Genomic DNA, 25,509 nt, shown 5'->3' on the forward strand with positions numbered 1-25,509 from the left:
TGAATACATTTTGTGGGCAGTCATACTACGTGAAACTTCACCACATAAGGTGGGTATTGAGCCCATTTTACGGGTCATCATCTGTAAACAGGCTCAGAAAAGGCTCCGAATTTATCAACGAAGTCAGTGTTCTGCAGAGCCTTGATGGTTGCCAGTTTTCATGACGTCTGGAGACTCTTTTAGAACTGCTGCTTTCTCCAGACTGTGGGCTGAAGGTTCCCTGCACTTCAAATGTGAATCCAGCCCACAGCACTGCGTTACTGGCTTTGAACTTCAGTTCTCTGTTATCAGGGAACAGTGGATGAAGTCTGAAAGACTCCTGTTCCGTTATTGCAGAAGTAACAGCCCTGAAATACTGGCCTTCAAGTCAGGAGCAGCTGTTGCTATTTAAAGACTCCCCTCCCCCCACAGAGAATCTGATGAAAGCAAGAAGAAATGCCCCAGGTGCCTCACTTTGCAGTTTTAGGGGTTTCAGAATCTCCTGGAAGGTCATCCATGGATGCAAGGCTGAAAAAGCTCTACTTAAGAGGGAGTGCCAAGGAGTGCCAACAAGGAGGGCTGTTAGCAGAATGCAAGGCAGTTCTGGCGAGTTCAAGACCAGTGCCACCCCCAGCCCTCACCCAGTCTTTAGAAAGAGGGGGGCCATAAGAAGTCTCTCCCACTCAGCAACCCTGACTCCTTAGCCTGCAAGAGAGTAAACTTTTCCTAAATAGTCCAGCTCCATGGGACCTGTGTGTTCAAGCAGGCATTTTTCAAAACAGTAACTCAAGGGACTTCCTTGGTGGTCCAGTGGTTAAGAATCTGCCTTTCAATGCAGGGGGTGTGAGTTTGATCCCTGGTCAGGGAACTAAGATCCACACTGTGTCCCATGGCTGGGGGGAGAAGGTAGCTTGAACCAAAACTTTTTCAAAGGGGTCGGTAAACTATTTTTTTCCCCCCTCCCAAAGCAAGAAAAGCCCAGGTTGTCAGTTACCCCACAGAAGCAGAGCACTTCTAAAATAAATGTTCCCTTTAACAGTTGGAAATGAATTCCTGACAAGGCGGAGGGGCGGGCTGCTTCCTTTAAGGAGACGCTGAACACCTGATGCAGAATGAAGTCGGTGTGAAGGCCCGGCCAGAAATAGCTTCATTAACATTTCAAACCGGTGGCAAGGTAGATGGAGCTGGTGCTGCTTTTGGTTCGAGGCTTCTGGAAGGCAAATGGGGAGGGAGCATAAGCCAACTTCGTGTCCCCTAAAACTGTGTTCCCTGTAGTATACACCCACACACTTATGTAAAATGTAAGCACAGGTAAGACACCACAGGAAAAAAAATCTTGTAAACTCCATAAGAACATAAGCTAATGAAGAACCAGACTTCTTAGGCTTTTAAGAGAAGGTTAAAGTAGTGGGGGGAGAAAAAAACCAGCTCCAGCAATAGACTTGTTTCAGGAACCTTTCTGAACACAGTGAGCTGGGGTAACAGGTGGATTTACTGGTTGAAATAAAAGGGAAGGAAGGAAAGTTCTAGCCCATGCTGTGAAACCACACAGAGATTAAGAAAGTCATTTGTTTTAATGTTTGGTCCTCAGTCATCTTAGAGTAGCTCTTCACAAAGGAAAAACGCTGGCTCCACCTCACGAGTGTGGGGTTGAAGCCTCGGTTGGGGGAAGAGGAACAGCGGCCCAGAGTGCTAAAGAGCTATGGCCGCACCCAGGGGTCCTGCCTTCCTCATAAAGTGCTTGAATGGAGCTGTCAGGCCTTGGAGGACCGGCCTGGTCTCCCAGGGGGCTGGAGATGGAGATTCTGAGGAAAGCCGGCCCCGGAGAAGGCCCCCATGCAGCCATTGCTGCACCACAGGCCTTGGGCCAGAGCTCAGCCCAGTGATGCTGAACTGAAGGCGCAGCAGAGGTGAGCCGCCTGCCACTGTGCAGAGTGGTTACTGCACAAACCCTACACAGAGAACGCAGGAGCAGCTGGGCAACCCTGCAGTGCTGTGGAGACGACTCAGAATCTGGAACTTTCTCTGGGGTGACGTGGCAGCCTTTTCTCCTTCCTCGCTGTGCTCTGATGAGGGCCATGGAGAGCCCAGGTGAGGGGTGGGCATCATTGGTCCATCTGATTACCAAGACCCTGCAAAGAACAACATGCCTGTCGTCAGTTGACGTGCTTATGGATACGTGTGCACCCACAAGTTGCTGCCTACAGGTAAGCCTGGACCATCTGGGACAAAGGAGGGTCGAGCACTTTCCCCGAGGACATCTGGATGACCCTCCACAACTGAAAGTACTCAGGTAGATCCTAGAGGTACCCAAACTTTCTTGCTCTACAAGTCAAATTTAAGTAGAGTGTGGACACAGATTTTGTCATGCTACATTCTCATAAATAACCTGTGCTTAGTCGCTCAGTCGACTCTTTGTAACCCCATGAACTGTAGCCTGCCAGGCTCCGCTGTCCCTGGGGATTCTCCAGGCAAGAATATTGGAGTGGGCTGCCATGCCCTCCTCCAGGGGATCTTCCCAACCCAGGGATCGAACCCAGGTCTCCTGCATTGCAGGTAGATTCTTTACCAGCTGAGCTACCAGGGAAGCCCTAACTAGCCTGAGATGTCACTGTTTAAAATGAGGCTAAATTTTAAAGGCTGAGTCCATCTGAAGAAAAGTATGAAGCAAATGTTAGTACAGATGGTCCAGAAATGGAGTGGATGATGAGAGTGGTGTGTGACTGCCTGGGTGGACAATACTCCTAAATGTGCTGGGTTCTCACCACTGGTACAAGAGGCAGGTGAGGTCAGGCGCTTTGGCCTTCCTGCCTGCTGGGAGTTCAGGAGGCGGCCTACCTGCTCATAATCTTCCACGTATTTGTATTTCTTCTCACGATAGTAATATCTCTTCTTCATGCAGTAGAGGACTATGATGTCACACAGCACTGTCGCCTGAATGTAGCACAGGGTGAGAAAGAATGAGCCAAGTTGCTGTGGTCTCTGCTCTTCTGTGCGTGCCCCTTCCCATGACACCTGGGATCCTTCAAGGAAAGGAAAGGCTCCCTCATCTCTCGAGGGAAACGATTAGGCCCCAAGGGGCATGGTCTTAGAGAATGGCATGTGGAGGCAGCAGGACGGGGAAAACGAAACAAGCCTGGAGGGCTGAGTCTAGAAACTAGTCTGGGGTCGAGGGGAAGAACTGGGGTGGCAGTGGAGAGTCTCAACTTGCTGTGCTAGTCACTGCTGGGAGGGCTGCAATCCTGGGGCAGGGTGGGGGTTGGGGATGAGTAACTGGAAAGTCTAAATGAGCCACTCACCACCCCTAAAAGCGCCAAGCCGGAACCAATGTTGATCATGGTAGGAATGATGTCAAATTTCCCAGCCTGCGAGTGATAGAAAAAGAAAAAGTTGTGATGGGTGTAGAGAGTGGGCCCTCTGCCCCCCGACCAACCCAGAAGACTAATGGGCCCTGAACAAGGGGAGCCGGTAGCCAGGCTACCTTTCCAAACACGATGATATCAAAACGGATGCCATAGGCTTTGATGAGCGTGCGGTGCTCAGCACCATTCGGGTCATTGTAGTACTTGGCAAACCTGTGGAGAGAAGGCCAGGTTTCAGTGCAGAGGCACAGGCGGCCTGAGACAGCATCTGGATCCTGGCAAGGGTTGTCAGAGTGAACTGCTGAGGCCCTGACGGAGTTGGCACGGGTTAAGGATTCATTCATGCCTGCATGCTGTATAGACCACACTCTAGTATTCTTGCCTGGAAAATCCCATGGATGGAGGAGACTGGTAGGCTACAGTCCATGGGGTCGCAAAGAGTCAGACATGACTGAGCGACTTCACTTCACTTCGCTTCTTCTAGCTCCTCAAGGCCTTTCCTGGCTAATGTGAGCCATGTGGGAGAAGTGCTGGCCTGCTGACGAGGAGGGCGCCTGGGCCCACAGTGCAGAATGCCTGGAATGCAGGCAGAAGGGCACACAAAGAGATCCCCCCTCTGTCATCTCTGTCACCTGCTATGACTTAAAACCAGAACTTCCTCCTCTGAAAGTCCTTCCTGACACTGCTGAGCCCCCTGCCTCTCTGAGTAAGGAGACCTTGACCACTAATAAAAGGTGGCCAGGCAACAGCAATCATGAAGACTGCTTTGTGGGTGGGGAAGATTGAGCATCAGGATTGGACCTTTTTTTAAAAAAATTAAAGAACCTTTGACCCATCAGTAGGAAGAGTAGATTAAAAAAAAATGGTATGTCCACACAATGGAATATTATTTAGCCATAAAAAGAGAGGTACTGATAAATGCTACAACATGGATGAACCTGGAAAAAAAATGATGCTAAGTGAAAGAAGCCAGTCACAGAAGGCCACCTATTATATGAGTCCATTCCTATGAAATTCAAGAATCAGTAAATTAGGTAGATTACTGGTTGCCAGGGGCTGAGGTAGATGGAAGGATAGAGAGGTGAAAGCTTAAGAGGCTGGGGTTTCTTTCTGAGGTGATGAAAATATTCTAAAATTGCAGTAATCATTGCATAACTCTGAATATGAATATGCTTAAAAAAACCCCTCTGAATTCTACTTTAAATGGGTGAACTGTGTAGAATATGAACTATATCTCAATAAAGCCATTTAAAAAGAACAAGAGAGGGAACATTGTGGGGAGAACCACTGAGACTTTTACCACTTGCTGCCTGTGTCACTCAGGGGATCCACGAGGAGCCTAAGCTGTGGCCTGAGATCTGTCTGGCCCCCAACTTCCATGCCGTGGTCCAGGCCTGGGGAACTCAGGTGGGACTAATGCTGACGGGTGTCCTTGTGAGGACTTCTCTCTGTTCTGGGGTTCCAGCCCAAGCTGGAGGTTTTTCCACAGTGGTTTCTACAAGAACTGTGTAACCACAGAGATAGAGCAGTGCAAATCAGACTCCCTTACTAGGAACAAACCTAAGTATCTTCCCTTCTAATCAGTGAACCAGATGGTTCAAAAGGACAGCAGATCCTGCGTGCATTTGATTCCACACATCATCACTAGGCTTCTCTGATAGCTCGGTTGGCAAAGAATCCGCCTGCAATGCAGGAGACCCCAGTTAGATTCCTGGGTCGGGAAGATCCGCTAGAGAAGGGACAGGCTACCCACTCCAGTATTCTTGGGCTTCTCTTGTGGCTCAGCTGGTAAAGAATCTGCCTGCAATCGGGAGACCTGGGTTCTATCACTGGGGGAAGATCCTCTGGAGAAGGGAAAGGCTACCCACTCCAGTATTATGGCCTGGAGAAGTCCATGGACATGGACTTTCTAGTCCATGGGTGGCAAAGAGGACAGGACTGAGCTACTTTCACGTCACTTCACTTCCTCACCACTAGAGGGCGATAAGTGCAGGACAAGAGCACCATTCTTCATTCTTGGTTGGAGAATTCCACAGACAGAGGAGCCCGGCGGGCTATACAGTCCATAGGGTCATAAAGAGTCCGACATGACTGAAACGACTTAGCACACAACAGCACAGCCTGCTCAGGTGGTCCTTCCTGGTCCTCGGTTTTGGTGTGGAAAACGCAACAAAGACCGCGTGAAAATGTACGTGGTGCAGATTTCACTGGGTCAAGGAAGTGACAATTGTCAGCCAAAAAGTGACTGGTCCCTCAGCCCTCTCCTCAGATTACCAGCTGCACTGGTTTGAATACTGTCCCCCAAGTTCATGTCTACCCAGAACCTGTGAGTGTGACCTTACTTACAAATAGGGTGTAATCACAGTTAAGATGTAATCATAGTTAAGATGAGGTCATACTGGATTGGGGTGGACCCCCAATCCTATACAACTGGTGTCCTTATAAAAGACGAAGGACACACAGGGACACAGACACAGAAAGGAGGAGGCCATGGGATGACAGAGGCAGAGACTGGAGCAATGCCTCTGTAAGCCAGGGACCACCAAGGGTTGTCAGGAGCCATCAGAAGCAGGAAGAGGCCAGGAGATACACTGGCCTGTATATTCAGGAGCCTGGCCTGCAGATACACTGATCTGAAGCTTCTGTTCTCCAGAACTGTGAGAAGATAAGAGTCCTGCCACTTGGACCAGCCAGTTTGTGGTCATTTGTTAGGGCAGTCCTGGGGAACGAATGCACAGTACTTCCCAACGGATGTACCAGCAAAGGCCTTTCCTGAGACTAAAACCTGTATCCCTGCTCCTTGGAGATTCTAGGGGCCAGATCACCTAAGAAGCCAATTCCCAAGTCAGGCCCCAGAGGCCTTTGGACTGGAGGACCACAGACTCAGCCACTCCTCAGAATTAGTGGCACGGTCCTGGTAGAGGCTGGTCTGGGAAAGCTAAAGCAGGCAGACTCTCTTGGAGGCAAGGAAAGGAAGGGAGGGTTCTCACGGGTTGGAATGCCACGGGGGCAAGGCCCTGCTTGGACCACTCTCCCTGGCGCATGCTTCCCCTCCTGCCCTTGGTCTTGAGTGGGCGTGGAGGCCCCCCATTGGGGAGTGATCCAGTTGCCATCGCCCCCAACATATGAGTCATGGCGCCCAAGCTTGCACCCACCTGAAATTGTAGCCTGGGGATACATTGTGGGCTATGTCCCGGGTGTCCAGGCGGCGGAAGGAATACCTGGGCAGGCAGAAGGAGGCGGCCCTGTCCAGGTTGCAGTTCCACTTGATCTGGATGCCCATGATGCCTCCCTGTGGGGTGCGAGCAGAGCCCGTTCTAGAAGGTGATGTGTCAAAGGTTGTGCTAGAACAGCCAGGACTGGGACTTCCCTGGTGGTTAAGTAGCTAAGACTCTGCACTCCCAAAGCCAGAGGCCTGGGCTCAATCCCTGATCAGAGAAGTAGATCCCACATGCCACAACTAAACACCCTGTATGAGGCAGCTAAGAACCCTGCATGCCACAGTGTAGATCCCATGCACTGCAACTAAGACCATGTATGCATGCTAAGCCACTTCAGTCATGTCCGACTCTTTGCAACCCCATGAACTGTAGCACGCCAGGCTACTCTGTCCATGAGATTTTCCAGGCAGGAATACTGGAGTGGGTTGCTATGCCCTCCTCCAGGGGATCTTCCCTACTCAGGGATCAAACCCGGGTCTCCCGCATTGCAGGCGGATTCTTTACCAGCTGAGCCAACAGGGAAGCCACAAATAAGACCTGGCACAGCCAAATAAATAAATACATAATTTTTTTTTTTTTTTTTTTAAGAAAAGCCAAGACCTGCACCTACCTCAATGGCTATGTCCTGGAAGCTGTGCCCTGCGTGCTCCACAATTTTTCCAAGTCGGAATATGGGGCAGAAGGGATCTGTTTTCGCATCATAAATGCACGTTTTGAGGTAGGCGGTGGTGATGTTGGGAAGGATATTCCTCCTAAAGTCAGGAGGAAGCAGAAAATAGGAGCAAGGAAAACCTCAAAGAAGAGCTGGAAGTTTCTCCAAGACATTGGTGAACTCACATGGCTGGTCGCCACTTACTTGCTGAAGTTAAATTTGGGATACCAGATGTTGTTCTTAACCAAAAGAGTGAAGTTTTCTGCAGCCTTTAAAAAAGCAGGCCTGAAAAAAATTATAACATATTGTTAATAAAAGTACAAACATATGTACACTCCTAATATACCTAAGTAATATTTTTAAGCAGCAGACACGTGTGTGTCTTACAATATCACTTTGCCAAGAAAAAAGTAAAACGTTTCTCATGGGTTTTTTTTTTTTTTTTTGCTACTCTCCTCTGCATAAACACTAGGTCAAGAGAGGAGACAGTAAACCAAGGTTTCTGGTTTCTTCCAAGCACAGAAGGGCAGGGCCTTTTCCTTGAGGCCATGGGAATTTAAGAACCTGAGGAATAGCTACCGATATGGGTGGGAGGGGCAGGGCCTCCTGGCCTCCCTAGCAATCAGTGGGTCTGGCAGGTGCTGGATTTCAGGGCTTACCTCAGGTGTTTCCAACAGATCTGGTTTAACAAGTGAAAGCAAAGGTGAGTTCATCTAGAGGCTGGAAACGGCATGTGGCACATGACTGCTGCTGTACCACCTCTTTCCGGAAGTGCCCCGTCCGCTCCTGCTGACGGCAGAAGCAGAATCTGTCCCGGGATGGGGAGCCTTAGAGCCTTTCTACAGGGGGATGTGGCAGTGTGAACTGACCCCTCGTGGAGGAGGCCCCCCGACCCAGGTTGAATTTTTTTTTTTTTTTGGCTGCATCACCTGGCATGCACAATCTGTTCCCCGACCAGGGATTGAACCTGTGCCCCCTGCACCGTTAAGTGCAGAGTCTTAACACTGGACCACCAGAGAAGTCCCTCAATGCACCTTTTTTTTTTTTTTAATTGACATTCATTTCTAAATAAAACTTTCCATCATGACTATAAAAAAATATTATTTGCCACAAGTCAGAGATCATCATTCAAATAAATATAACTAAGTCAGAACAATGTCATTACAAACTGTGGTTCCCATGTTTGTTGTGTACTGAGCCTGGGGCTTGTTCTTGGTGAGAAATGGAAATCGGTGAGGGATACAGACTCCAGACCAGCACCTCCTCCTTGACATCCACTCAGGGCTGAATAAGAGTGAAGACGGGAATGCCTTTCCGTGTGACTCAGTGTTATTTCATGTTATCAGTAAACACTTAAAAATCATCCTACACTGATGAGATCTGTAACAGCGCTGTGCAGTGAAAATATACTGTGAGACACAAAGTGTTAGTCGCTCAGCTGTGTCTGACTCTTTGCAACCCCATGGACTGTACCCTGCCAGGCTCCTCTGTTTATGGAATTCTCCAGGCAAGAATACTGGAGTGGGGTGCCATTCCCTTCTCCAGGGGATCTTCCCAACCCAGGGATCAAGACACAAACTGTGTTGTAATTTAAGTTTCCTGATAGTCACATTAAAAAGTAACAAGTGAAATGAACTTTTCTATAATAACTCCATATGTCTAAAATAAGATTCCAACATGTAAACAACAAAGAATATTATTAATGAGATACTGTGATTTAGTCGCTAAGTTGTGTCTGACTCTTGTGACCCCATGGACTGTACCCCACCAGGCTCCTCTGTCCACTGTATTTCCCAGGCAAGAATACTGGAATGGGTTGCCATTTCTTTCTCTAGGGGATCTTCCTGACCCAAGGATGTAACCAACATCTCCTGCATTGCAGGTGGATTCTTTACTGCTGAGCTATCAGGGAAGCCCTTATCAGCTATTACATATGCTTTTCTTAAATAATTTAAAGTATGCAGAACCTGGAGTGGATTTTACCGTGAGAGCTCACTTTGGACCCAGCTGCATTTTTTCCTTCCTTTCTTTCTTTCCTAGGCATGCAGCATGTTAATTTCCTGGCCGTGGATGGAACCCATGCCCCCTGTATTGATAGCATGGAGTCTTAACCACTGACTCACCAGGTAAGCCCCCCAGGCTGCATTTCAAGTACTCAGTAGCCACACGTGGCTACCAGCTCCATAAGGTCCTTTCCAGCCCCAGAATGCTAGGATTCCTGTCTTGTGGAATTCCCTTCCCTAGCCGGAACTGCTGCCCTCAACAACCTGCAGATCTCAACACTGTCTTGTGTTGCGACACACCCAGGATGATGTTCACCTGGTTACCTGCTCCCCTGGGCTAATATAGGCCTCGGTCTGAATTCTGAGCAAGGAAGGCCTCCAGGTTGCTAGCGATTCCAGATTTCAAAAGCGTTACCTCTAGCTCTACCCACTCACAGCACAGATGATCACAGTTAGGCTGTGTTACTCAATGTTACTCAAGGCAACCTTGAACCTGCTCTAGTTTATCAAATACACGTCCATGAACATTAATAATCTTCCTGCCCAGCATCTGCTCCCCTTTTTTTCTGGTAACAGAACGCCGTATTTCCTTTAGAATCCACTCAGCCTGTGTCATCTGGGTGGATCTGACTTCTAGCCAGGAAGGCCTGTGGCCCAGGCCCGAGTCATAAGCAAAATCCATCCCCCAACCACAGGAATGGGCTAGAAGTGTTGACAGATGTGGCTGAAGATGTAAAGATGGACAGGTCTAGAATCTCTATGGGTTTCCCAGGTGGCATAGTGGTAAAGAATCCGCCTGCCAATGCAGGAGACTCAAGAGATACAAGTTTGATCCCTGGGTTGGAAATATCCCTGGGAGGAAGGCATGGCAACCCACGCCAGTACTCTTGCCTAGAGAATCCTCATGGACAGAGTAGCCTGGTGGGCTACAGTCCACAGGGTTGCCAAGAGTCGGACATGACTGAGTGCCGGAAGCCAGGGTGAGGAATCCCGCCCATGACAAGGTCATGAGGAAGGAAGCTGACACACGCAAGGTGGTGATCAGACTTCAGGGGTCCCCCTGGAATTTCCTGAGCATGTACCCCAACAAAAAAACAAAAATCTGCTGACTTTTGTACTCTGCTTTTCCACTTTTCTGACATTCTCTGGAAAAAAGTCAATTCAGGGCTTTAGTCTTCTGCATTTGAAAGGGATGTTTCAGTTAAACCCCCTCTGATTGCTCTCTAGCTTGCCTAACAGGTTCCCCGGACCTCTTACAGCTTGTGAATTGCTTGCAGCCCACAACTGTGAGAGGCACAAAGCTTAAGAGAGTCTTAAAGATACAGAGCCTTTTCTAAAGAGCTAAAAATCATATTGGTGACGGGTTTTCACTGTTGACTCAATGATTGCTGCCAGGCCTCCATATTCTTTATCTTTTAGGCACCTGGGAGGATGTTAATCAATGTAAACGGGATATGGAAAAAGATATATAGTAGTTCTGATGTTAGCAACACTAGACTTTTGAGTTAATTACTTCTCTTTGCACTCCTCTTGTGTCCTATGTAAGAATGTAACTTTATTTAGTACTTTCTGAGAGTGGCACCAGACTTTGGGAAGATCAACACAAATAAGCCTTCTGGTTGACAAACCCTTATCAGAAAAAAGGCTGTAAAATGTTAATTGGCCCTTTCTGGCCAGAAGATGATGTAAATCACCTAAGACTTGTGTATACAATTAGGTATGCAGAGAGAAAAGCCTGGTTTTGATAAGAGTCTGGACTGCTAACACTGCATAATTTTGTATTACCCATTGATCTCTACGTACAATCAAAAAAAGGTATAAAAGGCCTTTCTAGACAATAGGGGCCGGAGCCAGTCGCTGGACTGGTTTCCCCTGTGTCTCTCTCTCTCTTTCTCCCTCTCCCTCCTTCTCCTCTTTACTTTAATTTCAGGCTGAATTCCCATCTGGGGCGCGGAGGCTCGCCAAGTCTACTCACTTGCCCTGGCTGTTAAGACCCGCGCGAAAGGGAGCCTAAGGCGAGGCACCCTTAGGTATTCAAGTGAGCGCCGGTGGCCCAACGCAGATGGTGCAAGTTCCTTGTCTGGAATTTTATTGGTCTTCTGCGTAATCCAAGTTATTCAGCCCTCTTTCTCCACTTAATTTTCCTACTACACTATTGTTTCTTAATCTAATCTTATATTAATAAACAAATAAGTTTTCCTCGCCAATGCCGTCCACCCTTCGAATTCCCTGGATCCCCCGGGGCTGGACCCCGGCAACCGAGCACACACAGAACCTCCATGGACAGCTGGGCAGGGAGACCTGGGATATGTCATGGGTCCTGGGAATGAAGCCAACATGGAAGAAAGCAGAGACAAGAGGTGGAGACTCAGATGCTGTCCCCTGAGGCCCCGATCTAGCCATGCTGGGATCTCTGTGGTTAGGTGAACAGTAAACTGCCCCCACTGTGAATGCATGTGTGTGAGCATGCATGTGTGTGTGTGTGCACATACCCGCTTAAGGCCCTGAGAACTGTTTCCTGTCAGTTACTTGCAACTGACAGATTTCTCACATAGAAATAAGTCATCTGCACTCTTATCATGGGTGATAAACACTGTGGCCCATCCACCACTGATGGTTGAGAACCGTCAGCCCAGGGAAGCCTGCCAGCACAGGCCAACACCGAGAGCAAAAACACAATTCCCGGTTGCCTCCCCTAAGCCCGAGACCCAGCCTTGAGGACACTTGCGTTCCTTGAGTAGGACTCACTTTGGCACTTCTGTGTCGTCCTCCACCGGGCACCAGGCTGCCACCTCGCATGTCTTCAAGGTCCCATTGAATGACACGCACCTCCCTGTCGCGACTCCTACAGGGGAGAGGGGCACCCAGGTCTGTGGGGGTCTTCTACTTTCTACTTTGTGAGTCAGAGGGGAAGCTCTGCCATGCATCCTATGCAGTCAGTCTCAAGCTATTCTGATCCTGGGATTTACACTGTCCAGAGATTCAAACTGGAGGAAAAGATCTGCCTGAGACATAGCCACATCTCTGCTTTGCCGATCAAAGCGTGATGCTGAGCCACAGGACAGGGCAAGATCTGGGATGGTTTCTGGGGTGCAAAGGACAGAGATGAATTTCGAGAGGGTCCTGGGACCCCCATCTGGGTCATGTGAAGGCACTGGGGGGTGCGGGGGAGTCCTCCACCGCAGAGATCTCCCTCTGAGAGGGCCCCGCCCCACCACGGGGAGGCAGTCTGGTTGGGGGCTGCCCTCCCCAGCCTAAGCGTCTCCTGTGGGGTCACGGTCACAGATTCATACCGCTGCTGTGGGTGGCTGCAGAGCCGGCAGTGCAGTTGCCATCAGTTTCACACAGAGTGGTCTTACTCGGGATCTGGAGGCGGAAGAACCAGTGAAAACAGGTTTCACACAGCCTGGCCCCACCTGCTGTGGGACAAGGATGGAGAGGAGGGTATGAGGCCCAAGGCTCTTCTCCAAGAAGCCCCCTACCTCAGGACAGAAGCCTTGCGTCTGGTTCATGGTGATGACCATGTTGGTCATGATGAAGACAGAGTTTTCCTCCTGCAGAGAGGGGAGAGGGGAGACAGTGCTACGTGTGATCTTCAGGGGAGCCCGGTAGAGCCACAAGGAGGGTCGGACATCCCTTTATTATGACAGTACCTTTCACTTCTCCCACATGCCACACCAGAGATAGTTAAACACTGATCTTAGGGTCTCCCATTCTTGCCTAAGAGAGTTTATAACCGACTGGAAACAGGGACTCAAACACCTGCACATGTGTTCACAGCAGCAGCATTTACAATAGGCCAAAGGTGGAAATAACTCTGCATATATCAAGGGGTGAATGGATAAATAAATAGTCTAATGGGTGAATGGATAAACAAACTGCAGTCCACACCTGTAATGGAATATGACTCAGCCATACAAAGGAGCGAAACACTGACATGGCTACAAGGTAGATGAACTTCAGAATATGACGCTGAGTCCAAGAAGTCAGATACAAAAGGCCATGTAGTGTGTGAGCCCATCGATATGAAATGTACAGAAGAGGCAAATCCAGAGACAGAAAATAGATTAGTGGTTGTAAAGGGGTTGGGGGTTGGGGGGAGGTGGACGAGGAGGTGACAGCTTAATGAGTGTGGGGTTTTCCTTCAGACTGATAAAAATGTTCTGGAGCTAGACTGAGGTGATGTTGCACATCCCTGTGAATGTGCTAAACGCCACTGAATTTGTCATTCTGAACTGGTTAATAATGCGATACATGAATTTCACCTCCATTAAAAAAAACACAAAACATGTCTACACCCTGAAACGGTTCCTTAATAAAACTTGACTTGTTGAGGGGAAAGAGCCAAGAAGTGCCTGGAATATCCTCTGCCAACTGGACTACCTCAGAGGCCCAGAAACATGAGAGCTCAAAGGTCTCAAGTTTGGCTGGTTCTCTCTCCTAACAGGAACTAAAGTAAATACATCAAACATACTATACAGAAGACCCAGTGACACTTCTCCCTTAGAGAAGGTTCTATTTCCTCCTCCCAAGTATGAAAGCACCCAGTGGTTGATTTGAAGTTTGCGATCAACAGGTCACTTGGGGATGAGATTGGAGAACTGCTAACAGTGGCCTGCTGCTGCTGCTGCTGCTGCTGCTGCTGCTAAGTCGCTTCAGTCGTGTCCGACTCTGTGAGACCCCATAGACGGCAGCCCACCAGGCTCCGCCGTCCCTGGGATTCTCCAGACAAGAACACCGGAGTGGGTAGTGACCTTCTAGTATATGGAATAAAAGACAAAGGTCCTGCAAATTCAAGTTGGGCCTTCCACAGTGGCCACTGGTACTCTAAAATGAAATGCTCTGAGCAGTTCACATTTCCAGGAAGAGCAGTCAGTGCGGGGAGCCATCACGGAAACTCAGGGACCAAACAGTTCCCAGATGTCTCCACCCTCAGGTCTGACAAGGTGATGGAAGCTCCGGGAACAGTTGGCATCTTTCAAGGACACATGAATGTGAAGTTTCTCAGTCGTGTCTGACTCTTTGCGACCCCATGGACTGCAGCCTACCAGGCTCCTCAGTCCATGGAATTTTCCAGGCAAGAGTACTGGAGTGGGTTGCCATTTCCTTCTCCAGGGGATCTTCCCAACCGAGAGATCGAACCCAAGTCTCCCACACTGTAGGCGGACGCTTTACCATCTGAGCCACCAGGGAAGCCCCTTTCAAGGACAGGCCTGGAGCAAAGCATGTTAGGAGTTGAGGAAATGGCCGGAGGGGGAGGCATGATGACGGGGCAGGAGGCCCAGGTCAGGTGCCCTGTCAGGCTCCCGTGTTCCATACATAGACACACTGCTCGCTTGGTGTTTACAGAAGGCTACTCCTACATCGCTCCTGAGTTAGACCTGAACAAGTCAGTGAGATTTACTTTTTATTTCCTATTTCTTATCTCCTTTAAGTTTAGAGAAATTTTGGTCTGGAGGTGAGCTGAGTAGATGTGGTGCAAACAGATATTTGTGTTCTGTCTTTGGAGAAGCACAAGGGTATCACGAGAGCTTGTGAGGAGAACCCTGCAGAACTCACGTGGCCCCCAGCCCTGATCCGAGATGGAAGGCAAAGTTGCTGTGTTTTCTCTTCCACCGAGGATCACAAGCAGGGCGCCATATCCTTCTGCGTGTTCAGTAAACAGGCTGAGCGTGATATTCCTAGAACCTGCCACAATGAGGCTGTGGCTTCACAGGAAGCAGAGGTCTCTCTGTCGGGACAGGTGCATGCCTACAGGACCAGCTTCCTCCAGCTAACTATAAATCCTCTGTTCCATTTGACCTTTATGGCTCCATTAGCTCTGACTTCTCTCTGGGCATCTGCTAGACCCCTTCCTTGAGAAGGCAGAAGGAAAATGAACACTTGAAGAAAAAAAGAGTTTCAAAAGTCATTGCTCTGAGCCAAGAGTTGGCAGCTTATCCGCACCTGGCCAGCCCAGTCACCTGAGCATGGGGGCCATCTGGAAAGATATGTGGGGACTGGCTATGGATCACAGTCATATCATGGTTAAAGAGAGTCAATATTTAACTTGGAGCTTGTGGATTAACAGACGGAAGACTACGATGCTGTGTCAGCTTCTTCCCTTCCCTTTGTTCCTGATGGAATCCCACGTGGGTAGATCTGTTTCCTTCTTGTTTGGCTTTGGGTCTCTAATAGCTGGGGCCTTCCCAGGTGGCTCAGTGGTAAAGAATCTGCCTGCAATGCAAGAGATGGGGGTTTGATCCCTGGGTAGGGAAGATCCCTTGGAAAAGGAAATGGCAACCCACTCTAGAATTCTTGCCTGGGAAATCACATGGACAGAGGAGCCTGGTGGGCTACAGTCCATGGGGTCGCAAAAGAGTTGGACGCAACTCAACAACAACTCTAATGACTGAAAAGATTTACCTTGCAGGTTTACAACAATACAGTTAAATCATAGAATGCGGAAAGGTGAAAGTTTCACCTGCACTTTTCCCAGGATTTAAAACATGCTTTTTCACCTTTCAGGGCCTGAGCCAGACCAAGGTGTCCATATGCAAAGCTTCCTCTGTTTAAGCCAGCCATGTTTCAGGGCTGAAGAAACACAGCCAACTGAATATTGCCTATTAGACCCTAAGCCAAAAAGAGGCCTGTCTATACTGCTTTCTTGGACTAGAACAATCAATGTGGGCACTGGTGATGTAAGCACGCCAATCTGGGTATGTGATCTGGGCACGCTGATCACCAGTCAGGTGGGCAAAGTCAAAGGGAAGGCAGTGAACTAGGGGCCTGAAGTTTAAAAGAGTCACAGTGGGAGGCTTACCTGAGCTGGAATCACATAATCAGCTACATCCCAGATCCGGAATCCAAGTTTAGAAGTGTTGGTCGTGGTGACGCCCTTGGCTTTCACAGTAACTGAGCTGACCACAGAGTCTGTTTCCTGGTAACCCTTTTCCCACACAAACACCCACCTATAAAATAAAACAGGTCTCTTAAATTGCACATATGGAGAGCCTACTGGACAGTGAATTGCTGTCAGAAGTCAGAAACAGATGGTTTCACAGCAGTCACTATGTAAATAAATATTACCTCATCCTGTGGTTGATAACACAATTAGATAACTGAGAAGTGTTCAGTCTCTTTTTGAAGGAAGAATTACCTTTGATCACATTTGGAAAAGAGATAACAATTTCATCAAGAGGAACTGAATGAGGAAGTAGTCAAGAATCAGGAAGTTAAGAGATGGTGTTTTTCTTTTTTTTCTTTCCCAAATCCCCTAAATTCAGATCCTGAGTCAGATTTGATCACAGCAAGACATATAAAAGCAAAGCATTTACTGCTTAAAAAATCCCATAACAAAGGCAGACAACCCTCCACAGGAACCCTATAAAGCTACACTGCCCAGGAACTTCACTGGTGTCCCAGTGGTTAAGAATCCACCTGTTAACACAAGGGACATGGGTTCAATCCCGGTCAGGGTAGATTCCACATGCCTCAGGGCAACTAAGCCCGTGTAACACAACTACTGAGCCAGTGCTCTAGAGCCCAACTCTTTGGGACCCTGTGGACTGTAGCCTATCAGGCTCCTCCGTCCATGGGATTTTCCAGGCAAGAGTGCTGGAGTGGATTGCCATTTCCTTCTCCAGGGGATCTTCCTGTCCCAGGAATCGAACCCAGGTCTCCCGCATTGCGGGCAGATGCTTTACTGTCTGAGCCACCAGGGAAGCCCCGCAATAAGAGAAACCACCACAATGAGAAGCCTGAGCTCAGCAGCGCAGAGCAGCCCCCACTTGCCATAACTAGACAAAGCCCATGTTGCAGCAGTGAAGACACAGTGCAGCCCAAAATAAATTGATTTAAAAAAAAAGCTGCATTGCCCAACAGAAATACAACACGAGTCATATATGTAATTTAAACATTTCTAGTAGCGATGCTAAAAAGAAACAGGTAAAATTAATTTTAATATATTTTATGTAACTCAATATGTCCAATATATCTTAACATTATCAATATAAGATGTGTTAATATATTTAACTTTTTTTTCATACTATGTCCTTGAAATCTGGTGTGCATTTTACAGTGACAGCACATTTCGATTTGGAGCAGGAATACTTCAAATGCTCAACAGCCTCATGGGACTTCTGGCTACCATACAGTACAAGTGCCGATGTACTGTATGTAGTCAAGATACTCCAAAGTGGGTGTAAACTGATCCTCCTACGAGCAGCAAAAGCCAAAAGGAAAAAGCTGCATGACAATTCCTGATTCCAAAGGTCCAACCTAGCACTCTGAGTTTAGTGAACCCACTAGCGGTGGTGGTTTAGTCACTCAGTCGTGTCAAACTGTTGCAACCCCATGGACTGTAGCCCACGAGGCTCCTCTGTCCATGGGATTTTCCAGGCAAGAATATTGAAGTGGATTGCCATTTCCTTCTCCAAGGGATCTTCCCGACCCAGGAATCGAATCCAGGTCTCTTGCATTGCAGGCAGATTCTTTACCAACTGAGCTATGAGGGAAGCCCAACCCATTAGTAATGGGTTTCAAAATTGAAGGGTCCATCCCAATCACTGGGTTGGTTGTGATGATACTTTCTGTGACTAGTGAGTCCAAACCTGGCGGTTGGCCAGGTGCTTGTGATGTACACTCCATACCTGGAAAAGCCATTTTACTGAACACTGTCAGTACCTACTGCTGCTGTGCCGATAGATGGTAGAAGCCAAACCTGCCAGATTACGTGGATTCTTTCAGGCACTGTTAACAGATTCCAAGCCCCACCCCAGTGGAGGGGGGTGGATTCCTGTTACCTTTAAACAATTCCTCCGATGAGTCTCTCATGATCAGATAGGTTTGGGAAACACTAAGAAACTGGTTCCTAAACTATGCTGCACATCGGAATCACCTGGGGAGGTGGTCATACTCTACAGCACTTCAATCAGAAGATCTGGGTCTGAGAGCCAGTAATCAGTATATTTTAAAGATCCCCAAATGGCTCTATGTGCAGTTTGGGGAACACTGTATTAGGCCTTTTAACAAAACAAACAAACAAAATATGACGCAGCAGATAACATCTGTCAGCTCAGCACCTGTAGACACTCCAGGTGGACCACGAAGGCAGGCCGAGTTGGTAAATTAACTTCCACCTCCTGGCTAGAGTTTAATTTTAGTGTAATGGGTACATCAATTAAAGTCAAGCACTCGGTAAGGACTTACGGTGGCAGGACAGGTAAGCAAAGAGGGCAGCATGGCAAATGATGAGGTTAGGGCTGGTGCCTATACCAAAGACTCCAACAACCCCACAATACGAAGGAACTGAACTTTAAGTGATTTTTCAAAGTGTGACCTGGTATCTTGGGTTACCACATGATGCTCAAAGGAAAGGACAGGAAGCCACAGACCCCAAAGGAACCAAGTGGAAGTCTCAAAATTGGCTTCCGTCAGCAGACCATCAGATTGGGAAAGTGAAAGTGAAAGTGAAGTCGCTCAGTCGTGTCCGACTCTTTGCGGCCCCGTGGACTGTAGCCTACCAGGCTTCTCCATCCATGGGATTCTCCAGGCAAGGATACTGGATTGGGTTACCGTTTCCTTCGCCAGGGGATCTTCCCGACCCAGGGATCGAACCTGGGTCTCCCGCATTGGAGGCAGAAGCTTTAACCTCTTAGCCACCAGGGAAGGGAAGTTGGGAGCGGGAAGTGAAGAGCAAAGAGTGAGAGGTTTAGGGCGAAGCCCTCCCAGCCCCCGTCAAAGGCCATCGGGGAGCAAGTCAGAAGGGCAAGAAGCAGGAATGGCGAGGATGAAGGTCTAGCTAGGCTTTGGCCTCAAGACACGACATCAAAGCAGCCTCCGGACCCAGACCCGGGACAGAGCCGGTCCCCCTCGAGGCTGGGGGTGGAGTGGAGTAGATGGAGGATTCGGGGAGTGGGGATATGTCACAGGCTTCGGGTCGCTGTCCCCAGGACCCCACCTGGAGGGCGCTCGCGGGTCTCCGCCGAGGACCTAGGCCAGGATGAGCAGGTGCGCGGCCGGGACCCAGGAGGAGCTCCCGGCCTTCGGGCCACGCCCTGACCCCCAGGACCCCCGCGGGGTGGACGCCCGCGGCCGCGCTCACCCGATGACGTAGGCCAGGATGAGCAGCTGCACCGTGCGGTTCATGAGCCCCACTTTACGGCTGCGGATGAGCACGATGCGCGGCGTGTCGTACTCGAACAGGAAGGCCCCCAGCACCGCGCAGCAGCCCGCCATGGCGCCGCCGCCGAGCCGCCCGGCTCTGCGCTCTAGGCCCGCTCGCCAGCCCCGCCGCCGCGTCCCTTCCCGGGAGCCCCGCCTGGAATCGCTGTTCGCGGCGGGGAGGGCCCGGAAGGAGGCGGCGCTGGCCCTGAGGGGACGGGGCCGGGCGGAAGGCGTGACCTCCCCCTCGGGTACGAGTGCCCTGCCGCCGCAGGGGGGCCGGAGGACGAGCGACCTTCTCAAGGGGGAATGAGCCCGGGGGCTGAGGTGACTCCTCCTTGCGAACGAATGATCCCTGAGGAGAGGGGCGAGGGAATAATGGAACGAGCGACCCCCTTCAAGGGGGATGAACTCCACCGGGACGAATGACCCCAAGAGGAGGTCCGACCAGTGAAGCTCAGGGGAGATAGAGCCCTCAGAGAGTGACCACCCCCTTGGGAACAAGATACCCTGCCCACCTTCCCCCACCTTAGACGGGCAATGCGACCCCCGTGGGATGTCTAGAAGTGACTGCAGGCGGAGGGGAGGGAGGCTAAGGATGGGGGCAGCTTAGGAGGAAGAGTAGTCCGACTGGAAGTTCAAACTCATGCAGGCTCCAATGGCGGGGGCGTGCAGCGGCCGCCTTCTCTATCGCGGGGGGGGAAAGTTAGTTGCTCAGTCATGTAGGACTCTATGCGACCCCATGGACGGTAGCCCGCCAGGCTTCTCTGTTTATGGAATTCTGGAGTGGGTAGTCATTCCCTTCTCTATCTTCCCCACCCGGGGACCTAGAGATCGAACCCCAGTCTTCTGCATTGCAGGTGGACTCTTTACCATCTGAGGCACCAGGGGGAAAAGCCTAAATATTTGGTAGCCCAGGAGCTCTTGGCTGGTGGAGAAGGAAATGGCAACCCACTCCAGTATTCTTGCCTGGAGAATCCCAGGGAAGGAGGATCCTGGTGAGCTGCCGTCTATGGGGTTGCATAGAGTCGGACACGACTGAAGCGATTTAGCAGCAGCAGCAGTAGCTCTTGGCTGGAGCCACAACGCTGTAAAATACCCCTCCCCAAACTGAAGGCAGGCACATCCTACTCCAATACGGATGCTTCCTTCGTTGTAGGACAGAGGAGGAAGCAGCCTGAGCCTGGTGAGGGATTTCTGTGACCATCCTTTGAACTGAGAAAGTTTTATCACAACTTTAGGGAGAATTGGAAAATAGAGGGAAAGTGGAGGGAACACCCACAGTTGCACCACTTGAACATAATTTTCCACCTGTGTTCATTCCCTTCAGGTATGTTTTCATAAGTATGTTTTATATTTAGTTTCATTGATTCGTTCAACAAGTGTTAATAAACGCCTTGCATATACCAGGCACTATCTAGTGAACAGAACAAACCCAAACATCCTACCCTTATGGAGTATATATTCTAGCAGATAGTTGTATATAATTTGTAAGCATAGTCAGTGATAGTGCTTTCCAGTTCCTGATTCACACTTCATTTTCCATGTTACCGCAGACTTGTCATTATAAATCTATGGATTGTTTCCTCAGTTAGGGATAATTTCCCTAACTGCTCTCATCTGATTGCTTCTAGTTTGTGGATCCTGTGCATAATCTTTGACACACCATTTTAGTTCTTTTCCTGGAAGTGAGGTTACTAAGCCACATCGCTTTGTTTTTTCAAATATAAGAAGGTGAATAATAAAATTTGAAGAAGACAGTATGTGCCTCTGGAGATAGACTTGTCATGTTAGAGGGAGGAATAGAGCTGCCATCTCCCTCAGTCCAAAATGGCCCCAGGAAAAGGTGGTAATAGTTTAAATGGGATTTTATTCATTTCTTTGACAGATATTTACTGAGTGCCCATTGTATGCTGGACAGTGTTCTAGGCACAGGAGGGGAACAGACAGATGAAGTCTCTGCTGAAATGGAACTTTGTGCCGTTGGGGTGGAGGTGGGGCTTAAATTTTATGCAGAAAAGGAAAACTGAGTCACTTAGTTCTCATTGGAAAGAGATTTCAAAATACTTTTCCTTAAAAGTCAAACACATTTCCAGCTCTCAATACTTATCTCGTAGTAATGATGGTCCCTGCCTTACAGATCTGAAATTTAAATGTTTGATTGTGTTCTAAAACAGTACTCAAGAGAAATGTAGAAATAAAAAGTTTTTGTGAGTGCCTACTTGATAGTGTACCCCTAGGGCCAACCAGAGAAGCTGATCCTGAAAAATAATTAGGAAAAGAAAATTATTTCATTTACTTGCCCTTAGTTCATCTCTTTTAAAAAACAGCTTTCATAAGGCATAATTGACATACAAAAAACCTGCACATATTTAAAGTATACAATTTTCTAAGTTTGACATATGTACACACCCATGAAACCATCACCACAGTTAAGATAGTGAATATCCAATGTGTTAGCCAGATAAATTTTAGTGTTTAAAGTGAAAGTTACTGCAGATGACAGTTGGGACTTTTCGCATATATCTTAATCACATTGAGTTCCGTATTGTGTGCCTGAGTGTAGTTGGTTACTGAGCAACTTTGGAAATTTTTCTTGAAAAGATTTTAGTAAAGATAACTCGATAAGGAAAGAATAGTCTTTCAACAAATGGTGCTGGAACAACTGGATATCTAAATACAAATGATGAATTTGTACCCCTACCTCTTACCATCTATGAGAATTAACTCAAAATGGATCAAAGACCTAAATATAAAAGTTAAAACTATGAGTCATATGAAAACATAGGTATAAATCTTTGTGACCTTGGATTAGACAGTGGCTTTTTATGATACCTGCAGTACAGCTGACAGAAAAAAGATAAATTGACTTCATCAAAATTTAAAACTTTTGTGCATCAAAGGACACTACTGAAAAAAGAAGACAACCCACATAATAGGGAGAACCATATATCTGATAAGGGTCTAGAATCTTAAGTTATAGTTCTCTAACTCATAACTCATCTGTAGAATGACAAAAAATGGGCAAAAGGTTTGAACAGCCATTTCTACAAAGACGATACACAAATGGCAATAAGGATATGAAAAGATGTTCAGTATCACTGGTCACTAGGGAAGTACAAATTAAAATTACAGTGAGGTGCCACTTCATCCCACTAGCATAGCTGCAATCAAACCAATTGACAATCAAAAAGATGAGGCTGGAGAAAATTGGGATATTCACATCCTGCTGGTGGGAAAGTAAAATGGTACAGCTGCCTTAGAAAAACAGTTTGGCAATTTCTCAATACGTTGAACAATTGCCATATGACCTAGCATTTCTACCTCTAGGTATATACCCAAGAAAATGAAAAAGATATGTTCATGTAAAAACTCATGCATAAATGTTCATAGTAGCATTATTTGTAAGCTCCAAAAAGGGGAATTAACCTAAAATGTCCATCAACTGATGAATGGATAAATAAAATATGGTTCATCCATTTAATGAAATCTTCAGCCATAAAAAGAAATGAAACACTGATACCTAATACCATGTGCATGAATCTTGAAAACTATGCTAAGTGAAAGAAGCCAAGTACAAAGGGCCACAAATTGTATGGTTCTGTTTTTTTATGAAATGTCTAGAATAAGCAAATCCATAGAGACGAAAGTTGATCTGTAGTTGCCTAGAACTAGGGAACAAAATAATCAGGAGTGACTGCTGCTGAGTTTGAGGTTCCCATTTGGGATCATAAAAATGGTCTGAAAAATAGATAATAGGGATAGTTGCAGAACTCTTGTGAATCTATTAAAAGTCACTGAATTGTGCATTTTTAAAAAGGTGGCTTTTATGGTGTGTGTGTGTGTGTGTGTGTGTGTGTGTGTGCACGCGCGCGTGTGCTCAGTTGTGTCCAACTCTGCAACCCCACTGACTGTAGCCAGCCAGGCTCCTCTCCATGGGAGACAGGCAAGAATATTAAAGTGGGTTGCCATTTCCTACTCCAGGGGATCTCCCAGACCTAGGGATCGAACCTGTGTCTCTTGCATCAGCAGGTGGATTCTTTACTGCTGAGCCACCAAGGAAGCTCTTTATGGTATGTGAACTATATCAAGTTAAAAAAAAGAAAGAAAGACACAGGGAGTAGACAATCAAAGACCTAAAAAAAAAGAAGTACCTACCACATAATGGGGCCAAACCTCATGTTCTTTCCTAATAGGGGAGCACCTCAGGCCCTCATATGGAGTTAATTCTTATTTTAGACTCTTAAGCTCCAGCAGTCTGGATTCCTTTGTTGCACATTAAGCCAGTTTATCACAATATTTGTCCTCTAAAAACTGCCCTTCCTCACCAAGGTGGCCCCAGCAGCCATTTTTATACTACACGATCTTATCAACTGGATCACAGGGGAACTTAACTCAAAAGGGCCAGTCTGGTTTCTCCTCTCGATTGGCACTGGGAGAGAGGTAGCTCTTGGTTCTCTTCAAGTGAGTTGATGTAACTTCAGGGTTTGTAGAGTCGGAAGCCAAAAAAGGGAGTTTACAGAATCAAAAGAAAGAAATGGGCAGGCAAAGGGAGCAGAGGTGAGGATACTAAGAAATGGCCTCTTTGGTTTCTGCTGAGTTTCCACTTCCTGGTTCTGCCTCCTTAGTTCACTTTTGCCCTCAAGGTACCCCCATAAGCTTGTAATAACTGTACATTTTTTTCTTAAGCTAGTAAACTTTTAAAAGTTGTGATTGGAAAGGCTTTGGCTATGGCACTAGGTTCCAAGAGATGAAAAATGTACTGTCACTGGTAATGTGGGTGTTAAAACAAATGTTTGTACGAATGCAGCATCTTAGAGGTGGGAGGCACTGCTTGAGGCTACCAGTGCTAAGAGCAGCAATAAATTAATTAATAGCCCATAAAAAGAAATAAGTTCCTATAAAAAGCAGAGCCAGGAATTCCAAAAACCTCATCTGTCTGGGACCATTTAGTTGAGAGGCCAGCAGTAGCTGACCCTGTTGCATGTTAGGGCGTTTAATTGCATGGTCATTACAGTGGCCTTGAGCTGCCAACGGTCAGCCTGATGAAGCTATATCTTTTGTTCAGGAGTATCTTCAACAAAAAAAAGTTTAAATTACTGTTCAGGCATTTATAGATGCAAGATTCACTTATCTGGCACTGTAGACATTGTAAAATATGTCATTGTATAACATAATGACAGATGCATGAGCTCCACATGTATAATTATATATCTCCAGAAACAGCACATTCCCTAAATAAAGAACAAGTTGGTAGCAAAAGTGAGGAGTAAGTTACTTTTAATTTTACTGTTGCTTTTCCCATGGAGTTCTTAAGGCTGAAGCCTTGTGGAACAGAGCAGAGTTAAAAACTGACTCTTATCTAACAGTCCATGTGTTGATCATATCTGCTAGATCACTGGATCGCAACCCTATCAGACTCAACATCCCTTTAAGAAGAAATATTTTCTAATACCCCATTAGGAGACTTGAAAGAAATTAATATGAAATATGATTGGCCTACATTCATATATAAATATGTGAATATGCATTGTGCATGTATATACATAAACATTTAGTTTATATTTTCATAATCATTAATGTTGAGCTTTTCATGTGCTTATTGGCTGTTTGTACATCTTTGGAGAAATGTCCTTTCAGATCCTTTGCCCATTTTGTATTTGGGTTATGTGTCTATTTTCAGTTGTAAGTGTTCTTCATATATTGTAGTTTCAGTTCCTTATCAGGTGTATGATCAGCGGGTGGGAGGAGTTATAGCTTATCGAAATGGAAAAAGTGGAAAGTATATTCTTGCAGATGAGCTGGACCTGTTTTTGAAACTGTGTCTTGAAATCTCAGCACATTTGGTTTCTTGGAAGCGAAATGATATCAGAGACCACATCCTTTGAATAGAGGACGGATAGGGGAAAAAGCTGTGAATACCAGAGGTGATGGAACAATTGTGAGGTCAACCTGTGGGGCATTGTATCTGACATTGCTGAAAACAAAGGTATTCAGCAGTGGATACAATATGTGCCAGGCACTGGTATCTGTATAAGATTATTTACTAGTTATACACCCTTTAGATGAGCTGTTTATATTGGGGGAGTTGGTTTCTTTATATGTAAAATGGGAGTCGATGTTACTGTGTCAAGTATATCGCTTTTATG

General features: G+C 47.3%; 1 protein-coding gene across 1 annotated transcript; it reads right to left on the reverse strand.

Annotated features, from left to right (window-relative positions):
* Positions 1 to 1,453: 1,453 nt before the first annotated feature.
* On the reverse strand, positions 1,454 to 19,527 carry P2RX4 (purinergic receptor P2X 4). The gene is made up of 12 exons (XM_040250703.1): positions 19,302 to 19,527; positions 16,020 to 16,167; positions 12,700 to 12,771; positions 12,511 to 12,583; positions 11,966 to 12,062; positions 7,419 to 7,499; positions 7,173 to 7,314; positions 6,497 to 6,633; positions 3,461 to 3,554; positions 3,279 to 3,344; positions 2,818 to 2,913; positions 1,454 to 2,111 (listed from the first exon to the last, which is right to left on the reverse strand). The coding sequence occupies exons 1-12, from the start codon at positions 19,433 to 19,435 to the stop codon at positions 2,085 to 2,087; spliced, it is 1,167 nt and encodes a 388-aa protein (XP_040106637.1). The 5' UTR covers positions 19,436 to 19,527; the 3' UTR covers positions 1,454 to 2,084.
* Positions 19,528 to 25,509: the final 5,982 nt, after the last annotated feature.

The sequence above is a fragment of the Oryx dammah genome, unplaced genomic scaffold (genome assembly GCF_014754425.2).
Source record: "Oryx dammah isolate SB20612 unplaced genomic scaffold, SCBI_Odam_1.1 HiC_scaffold_12, whole genome shotgun sequence".
Lineage (NCBI taxonomy): Eukaryota > Metazoa > Chordata > Mammalia > Artiodactyla > Bovidae > Oryx > Oryx dammah.

Excerpts from the sequence above, each read along its gene's own strand:
- P2RX4 (XM_040250703.1), bottom strand. The coding sequence starts at position 19,435 with ATGGCGGGCTGCTGCGCGGTGCTGGGGGCCTTCCTGTTCGAGTACGAC. Across the intron at positions 12,063-12,510 it reads TGCAGCCACCCACAGCAGCG|GAGTCGCGACAGGGAGGTGC; the intron begins GTATGAATCTGT and ends TCTCCCCTGTAG. Across the intron at positions 7,315-7,418 it reads CCCAAATTTAACTTCAGCAA|GAGGAATATCCTTCCCAACA; the intron begins GTAAGTGGCGAC and ends TCCTGACTTTAG.